This window comes from Engraulis encrasicolus, chromosome 21, assembly GCF_034702125.1.
Source record: "Engraulis encrasicolus isolate BLACKSEA-1 chromosome 21, IST_EnEncr_1.0, whole genome shotgun sequence".
Classification (NCBI taxonomy): Eukaryota; Metazoa; Chordata; class Actinopteri; order Clupeiformes; family Engraulidae; genus Engraulis; species Engraulis encrasicolus.
The window spans coordinates 40,964,738-40,973,423 of NC_085877.1; the positions used below are offsets into that span (position 1 = coordinate 40,964,738).

Here is an 8,686-nt window from a genome sequence, read left to right on the forward strand (position 1 = left end):
TAAATTCACGAAAGGATGTCTAAAACAATGTTTCTAAGTGGTTATCCGAATTTCTGCATGTTATTTTAAATAGAGAGCAGTTTAATTATTTAGCTATTTTTGAAAAGTATGTCTTAAAGGTAATGGGGAAATAAAGTATTCCGGACCATTGTCTTGTCAGAGCACACAAAGGTACTTAAGGATATTTAAATTTAAAAAAGACCTTTCAAGAAATTGCATTTTTTCCTTCGTGTTATAACAGTGAAATAATTTTAGATACATATTAAGCATTCTAATAATGTTACATTCTTAATAATGTTTATCCATATCTGACCAATCTACTACATTGACTTTTCTCCAGTGTGGGTCGTCTGGTGATATCTTAAAGCACCTGCCTGTGTAAAGGCCTTTCCACATGTCGCACATTGGTAAGGCCTTTCACCAGTGTGGGTACTCTGGTGAATTCTTAAATTACCTGCCTGTGTAAAGGCCTTACCACATGTGGCACATTGGTAAGGCTTTTGACCAGTGTGAATCACCTGGTGTCTCCTTAAATCGCTTGCCACTCTAAAAGCTCTTCCACATGTGGTACAAAGGTAAGGCTTTTCATTGGTGTGAATCCTCTGGTGTCTCCTTAAACTGCTTACTTCTCTGAAGGACCTACCACATGTACTACATGTATTTGGCTTTTCACCTGTATGAATCATCTGGTGTTTTCTTAAAGTACTTCCCTCTCTGAATGACTCTCCACATGTTATACACGGGAAAGGCCTTTCTCCAGTATGAATCATAAGGTGTTTTTGGAGAACACATTTTTTTGTGAAATGCTTTCCACACGTTGTACAAGGAAAAGGCTTTTCACCAGTATGAATGATCAGGTGTCTCTGAAGATCAGCATTTCGTATAAAAGTCTTTCCACATGCTGTACATGGGAAAGGCTTTTCTCCAGTATGAATTTTCAGGTGTACCTGAAGAGTGTATTTTGTTGCAAAATATTTTCCACATGTTTTACAAGGGTACGTCTTTTCACCAGAATGAGTATGAAGCCTCTGGTGTCTCCTTAGATATTCTGCATGTTTAAACACCTTTCCACACGTGGTGCACTGAAGTGTCCTCCCATCATGCATGTTGACCGCAGGGACACCTGGTTAAAAAAAGACAATATCTAAGACAAGGAAGATGGGAAGGAACAAGAAAATAACTGTATTTGTTTGATAAGCTGTTCAAAACAATTCACATTCATTTATCTCCTTTTGCAATCACATTAGTCAATTAATACCAATGGTCACAATTGTAAGAAGGAAATATTTCACCTTCAAATTACAATGTGTGTACATCAGGGAGGTTTAAGGGCAACAAATTTCTAACCCTTGTAAGTTGTTCAGGTAACCTAGCAAGCCTGACTAAATGTGAGATTAAAAATGTGGAAATCTAGTCGGTCCCCAATCATTAAGAAGATTGTTGATGGGAACAACCCGTTGTTTTTCAAACTGTGTCAAACTGTCGTTTAGCATCCAAAGACTCAAAACAAAGGCTGGAGAGTGGGGCTAGTTTCCTAACCTAGTGTAAAGGTCTTTTTGACCCGCCTTCAGTTTTTTGCTTGAGAAAAAATAGTAGCAGTTATCATTCTTTCACTGAAGAAGCTCAATGTTTGAGAGGAACAAAAAACTGAAAAAAAAACCCCATAAAATTTCACAAGCATGATGAAGGTAGCGAGGGTGGATATGAGCTGAATTTTTCCCCCTTTTAAAATTAAATTTCTATATGCTCGTGTCAAAAATACCTGAACACCTTCTACGCAAAATAAAAACAAGCATATTGTACAAGGGTTAAATGGGATTGAGAATACTCAACCACCTGTACCATTTTCTGATATAAAACTTACTTGTAGGGGACATGGCATTTTTGCCATTCACGATTAGGTTATGGTGAATTTCCTCTTTAATATCCACAGATGAACAATTTTCTTCCTTATAGAAAGATGACTTTGTTTCATCATTTTCTTGTGTTCTCTGCGAGGAGTCTTCAAAGTCCTCTCTTTTGATCTCCTTCTTGTATGTGACCAGTAGGGATGATTCTGACTCCTTGCTGGAAATATTCTTACCATCATAGCAGTTTCCTATAACATTGGACATCTCTTCCTCTTTAATGTCCATAACAGATCTCATTTCTTCTTTGCAGGTTGTTGTGCTGGGTGAATCATCCTGCCGTGGTTGCCACAAATACTCTTGGAGAAAATCATCAACGTCTTCTTTTTTGATCTCCTTCTTTATTGTAACAAGTTGGGATGATTCTGATACCTTCCTGATAGACGTAATACCATCATGACTGCTTTCTGTAACATTGGGCTCCTCTTCCATTTTTATTGCGGGACTCATTTCTTCTTTGCTGGTTGAATCATCCTCTCGAGGTCGACTTGAATACTCTTGGCGAAAATCATCAAAGTCTTCTTCTTTAATCTCCCCCATGGTCATGAAGTAAAACTTCAGATCTGTTCTTCAAGATGTCCACAGACCACCTTCACTCACTCTCTCATTTGTGATCATCACTTCACTCAATTTATTTATCTTTGTGATGTGATGCGGCCCTCCCTCAGGGCTGCTGGAACCAGTTCTGACCAATGAGCTGCAGCTGTAGGCGGGCCATAAGAATGGGCTTATTTGCATTGGAATTCCATCTGAATGACCGAGCAGTTTGCACTGTCCATGGGAATGGCCATGGCCTGGCATTCAGACGCTCCATAGAGGTGGATTAAGTGATGGTGGGGTGATGGGTGAGAAATGTAAGACTCTAAGAATGAAACTCCAGTCAAGAGTTATACTATCCCAAGAGAAATATGGTAGAACTTATCTGGCATATCGTCATCATGGCCGTAACTACCATTGAGGACACAGAGGTCATGTCATCTGTATTTTATATGACCAACAATGATACATTCAGTCTGCATACGCCACCCCCATTTTTCCTCAAGGCAGTGATTAATGCAAACAATTCTAGAAGAGTTTGACTTAAGTGTTTGAAGCATTCTAAATGTATAATATGCAGAACAACACACAGTATTTTACCTCTGTCTTTGAAAATATGTGATTACGACCCTGAGCTTCATTACTGAAAAATGAAATATACAAATTAACATATTGACCAGATCATCAGAGAACATTCTTTTGCTCTTCCGCTGTCCTTCAGAAGGGCAGAAGGGATGGAACTGCCTGTTGATTATATGACTGGAGTAAATCCCAAACATTTCAGAGTGGCGATGTGTTACAGTAGCACGACTGAGTGAAAACTAGAGGGCATGACTAAAATACTTATTTTCAGTGACATATCATGTAATTCTAATAAATGAGAGCTTGCGGTAGTTCTGCCAGGAAGACGAAAGTCACGTGCGCATTTTGCAGAGCCAATCAGCGGTCGCCATTTCCTTTATAGTCACAGATACTCTAGGAAGACCAGACTGGTTGATTTAACGGTGTATTTCCGGTTGCCGAAACGAGGCAGGTTTGTATTAGTTCTATGGCAGATTTAGAACTGAAGGGGCAGTTCCACCCTTGTCCACGTGGTGGCCCGGAGACAAGAATGAATGGAGTCCTATGGAGCAAAACCCCTCATGGTGCCTTTATCTCAGTATATGATTTTTTCTTGTGTAATTCGGATGTTGCTTTCGAAACACTATATATAGAAAATACCCACGGCTGAGTTTTAGATCTTTTGAGCCATGCATATGCTTAAAAAGTGATTTTTAAGTGTCTAGCTCCATTGGGTCCCATTCATTCTGGTCTCCGAACCATAGAACTAATACAAACTAATACAAACAACTGGGCTTAATAGCGAGTGGCTAGGCTGTTCTTATAAGGGCTGTGTTATAGTGACGTGTCTAACTCTCCCCTCTCGCTTGCTCAGGTATGGCCGGTTCAAAATCTCCTCCACCATCCCCACCACCACCAGGTTGGTCTTCCTGTCCGGGGGGTTAAAGGTCCAGTTCCTGCTGCACGGCTACAGCAGGCTCTCCGGGATGTGCTGGCGCAAGACCCGGGCTGATGATTGGACCTACGCCAAAGACTATCTACCCTCTGTCAATTCTATGTCAACAATGTTAACATTAAATCATTTAAACTAATTCATCTCTCTGGAGTCTTTTTGGCTGAACTATGGTAACTGCTTTATTGTCACTTTACACTGATACCGACTTTGCATACATGATCAAGACTCATATTGAACATACATACTTTTACATACATACATACATACTTTTTAAGCATATGCATGGCTCAAAAGATCTAAAACTCAGCCGTGGGTATTTTCTATATATAGTGTTTCGAAAGCAACATCCGAATTACACAAGAAAAAATCATATACTGAGATAAAGGCACCATGAGGGGTTTTGCTCCATAGGACTCCATTCATTCTTGTCTCCGGGCCACCACGTGGACAAGGGTGGAACTGCCAGACTTGTGCACTAACATTGATACATGTGGAACATAAAGAACTACTGAGGAAAATTAAAGGTGATGGGAAAACATTCCTGTTGAATGGTAGTACTGTTTGCAGTCTCCACCATTTTGATGGCCATGGTGTGGCACTTAGAATCTTAATAGTGGTGGGTGGGGTGTAGGTGTGAAATGCACCATACATGTGGTGGTGCACCATACATGTGGTGATGAGAAGATACTCAATTTGAATGACAGAATTTTTCTCACTGTCCTCAGAGTGCAAGTGGCCATGATCCATTCTGCAGCTGCATAGAGGGGGATTAGGTGGAGGGGGTGTGAGATACAAAACTCTAGGTGTGAAACTCTTGTCATTAAAGGAGCATTTCTGCCAATTTCAATATGCTGTTGTATTGCTCACGCTACCCCGGACATTTCAGTACCTGGTGATGCTGCATTTGTCGGCTCAGCCCTTTCCAAGATCTGAACTATTCTAATGGGGGGACATTTTGTTTACATTAAAAACTTTCTTAACATAGGCATACTCCAAATATTTCCCAAAAAGGTATCACTGTTAGCTAGTTATCTGCTGATGTTGCATAACCTTTTGGATGTTTTTTGGGACTAAATAAAGATGTTTTTTTAATGTAAAGAAACACTTGCCCCCATTAAAATGACCAGGATCTCAAAAAAGGTTTAAATAAATCTGAGGTACTGACAAGTCCAGGGTAGTGTGAGCATTACAACTGCATGTTGAAATTGGCTGAACTTATGTTTTAGTTACACTATACCCCTGTAACATTAAACATACGATACCAGGCCCGTAGCGAGGAGGGATTGAGAGGTTTGTTCGTTCTTTCTGACATTTGCAAATAAGACAAACACAATTTCACCCATTATTCTTTATTCATCACAGCAAGAGAAGCACCTTACAATCAAGAATCTCCTCTCAGCATGATATGACATTGGCTCAGTCAGAGATATATAAATATGCATATGCACAATAATCATCTTCTGCTAACATGTTCCATGAGACACATGGAAAGGAAATATTTTTACTGTATGCATTTGTTTTCTCAGTCACTTCGTCATATACAGTAATCATTTACATATAGTCCACAGCGGTATACATTTGCAAAGTGCAATACATGAATATTTTACATGGAGTCACATACAGTACAACATGTTTCTTCTAAAAAAAGTAACATGTATCCTTAAATTCATGGGAGGATGTCTAAAACATTGTTTCCTTTAACATTGGACTCCTCTTCCTCTTTAATATCCATTGCAGGGCTGATTTCTTCTTTGCAGGTTGTTTTGCTGGTTGAATCATCCGGCCATGGTTGCCACAAATACTCTTGGAGAAAATCATCAACGTCTTCTTCTTTGATCTCCTTCTTTATTGTAACCAGTTTTTATGATTCTGACAGCTTCCTGATAGACATCATACCATCATGATTGTTTCCTGTAACATTGGACTCCTCTTCCATTTTTATTGCAGGACTCACGTCTTCTTTGTTAGTTGAATCATCCTGTCGAGGTCGACTTGAATACTCATGGAGAAAATCATCAAAGTCTTCTTTAATCTCCTTCATGGTCATGACTGATTGAGATAGAGGTAAAACTTCAAATCCCTTCTTCAAGAAAAATGAAAAATGAAATATACACTCACCGGCCACTTCATTAGGAACACCTGTCTAGTAGTAAGTTGAAGCCCCTTTTATCCTCAGAACTGCCTGAACTGCCTGCAGCAATTATATCCTCAGCCTGAAACGTGGATGTAAGGCAGGGTTGACCCATGTTTTCATGTTGTTGACGCCAAATTCTGACCATTTCATCAAAACTCATTAGAACAGGCAATCTTCTCGTATCTTCCCCAATCTTCTAGTATCGTTTATGGCGAGCCTGTCCAAATTGTTGCCTCATTTTCCTGTTCCTAAATGATAGGTGTACTGTTCTTAAAGCCAACAGCCAGCTAAACTCATCTCTTCAACAAATCCCCCAAGGAAGAGGCAGGTCTTGTCATTAGCGAGGTTTATTGAAAAGAAGGTAAAACTGAAATAAATACAAAGACAGCGGGTAAGTATAAATAATCTCTAAACATCAGGTAAGTATCAAATAATAAGGTAAGTATCACAAAATATCTACACAGACAAGTAGGACAGCTTACAACTAAATGCTACACTAACTTAGCATCCATGCTAATTAGGCACTTAACACAAAGGAATGGCTAACATTTGCTGAGTCACACATAATTTCCAGTACAAAAACTGCCTGACTGTAACCACATGAATTAACTTACTTTCTCACCAAAAGATCGTTTTTACTACTCATAAACTTCTTCATTCAACAGGTAAACCAACATAAATGTACTTACTGGCAATGCCACATCGAAATGGAGAGATAAAGTTCAGAGGAGCTGAGCTGACATGTATCCTTCACCTTGAACAACTGAAAACTGACTATTCACAGGAACAGGACGTTACATCATACCCCAAACTGAGAATTACTGTGTCAAAATAAAAGTCACTATCAAAATACATTCCCCGTGGCATCACACTCCCCGTCTGGCATCCCTGGATGCCACACCCCCTTAACCTTAAACAGTCTCTGCTTCCAGAAGTAAGACCACGTCCGAGACAGGTCTCAGGTAAGTCTTTGGCGGATGATGAGATGCGACCTTAACATCCACCTTTCTGACAAGTCCATCATCACTGGGGAAGGTCTTCATGATCCTTCCAATGGACCACTCATTCCTTCTGGCTTGCTTATCTTTCAATAGCACTATGTCTCCTTCCTTGAGGTTCCGTTTCTTTGCGTGCCACTTCTGCCTGGCTTGAAGTACGCTCAAGTACTCCCGCCTCCATCTTGCCCAGAATGTCTCTGCTAGAGCCTGTACTCTCTTCCATTGATGCTTCAACAGACTGGCCTCTGAGCCATCTGCAGCAGGAGCTAGTGGAGTACCACTCTTCTGCGTGAGCAGCATCGCAGGAGTAAGAATCAGTGGCGCTTCAGGATCTGAGGAGACTGGTATTAGCGGCCTGGAGTTGATTATAGCGGTGACTTCAGCCATGAACGTGCACAGGACTTCATGAGTGACCTTTGACCTTCCAGCTTGGAGCAGCATTGAATCGACGTGCTGTACCTATCATGCGCTCCCAGCTTCCTCCCATGTTGGAGGCATGCGGTGGGTTGAAGACCCAGGTGCACTTCTGAGAGCACAGGTAAGTGTTCACACTTTCTTCCTCAGCTTCCGTTGCAGCATTCAAGTTGGAGTTGGCACCCACAAAGTTGGTTCCTCTATCAGAACGTAACTGTTTCGCTGGTCCGCGAATTGCAAAGAACCTGCGAAGGGCGTTGATGCAGCTTGAGGCACTCATTGTCTCTATCACTTCTATGTGAACTGCTCTTGTGGACATGCACGTGAACAGTACTGCCCATCTCTTGCTGTTGGCACTACCACCTCGGGTCCGTCGGGTGACGACCTCCCAGGGTCCGAAGACGTCCAACCCTACGTAGGTGAATGGAGGTTCCTGCTTTAGGCGCTCTTGAGGTAGATCTGCCATCTGTTGCTGTACCAATTGCTGTTCCAATTTGCCGCGTAACCGCCTGCATATCACACACTTGAACACCACGCTGGTGATGGCTCGCTTGGCTCCCACGATCCAAAGACCACTTGCACGCACTGCTCCTTCAGTGAAGTGCCTTCCTTGATGTTGCACTCTGAAGTGGTGGTGGCGAATGAGCAAGGTGGCAACATGGTGCTTGCCAGGAATCAGGAGTGGGTGAGTCTCATCAGTCGGTAAGTTCGAGTGAGTGATTCGGCCTCCGACGCGTAGCAGACCTTCTGCGTCTACCACAGGGTGAAGCTTCTTCAGAGGACTGTGTGCAGGTAAGTATTGTCCCTGCTGGATACAGCTGAGCTCCTCTGCGTACACCTCATGTTGTACAGTTTTGATGATGACGTGCTCTGCGGCAGTAAGCTCTGAAGCTGTTACCCCTTTCTTGCAGAGGTGCCATCCGGAACACCCTGTGTCAGGTGCTGGGTTTTGGAAACTCTGGGCTACATGCCTCAGACGTGCTACAGCTCTGGCCAAGCGCTCCCATGATGAGAACCTCTCAAAGCGTTGCGAGTCCAGGTGAGTTCCTGCAACCTTGGTCAGGTAAGTTGTGGCCTCAGGTCGAAGTTCTGGGTCTGCATCTGGATCGAGCAACTGAAAGTCATTGTCGGGTGACGAGGAGCTGTCTGGCTGTAGCAAGAACTTGGGTCCGGTGAACCA

The 8,686-nt window shown here is 42.1% G+C and overlaps 1 protein-coding gene across 1 annotated transcript; it reads right to left on the reverse strand.

Annotated features, from left to right (window-relative positions):
* Nucleotides 1-254: 254 nt before the first annotated feature.
* On the reverse strand, nt 255-2,447 carry LOC134437427 (zinc finger protein OZF-like). Its single transcript, XM_063186916.1, has 2 exons — nt 1,865-2,447; nt 255-1,123 (listed from the first exon to the last, which is right to left on the reverse strand). Exons 1-2 carry the CDS (start codon nt 2,445-2,447, stop codon nt 321-323), a joined length of 1,386 nt encoding a protein of 461 aa, XP_063042986.1. The 3' UTR covers nt 255-320.
* Nucleotides 2,448-8,686: the final 6,239 nt, after the last annotated feature.

Excerpts from the sequence above, each read along its gene's own strand:
- LOC134437427 (XM_063186916.1), bottom strand. The coding sequence starts at position 2,447 with ATGGGGGAGATTAAAGAAGAAGACTTTGATGATTTTCGCCAAGAGTAT. Across the intron at positions 1,124-1,864 it reads AAATGCCATGTCCCCTACAA|GTGTCCCTGCGGTCAACATG; the intron begins GTAAGTTTTATA and ends TTTTTTAACCAG.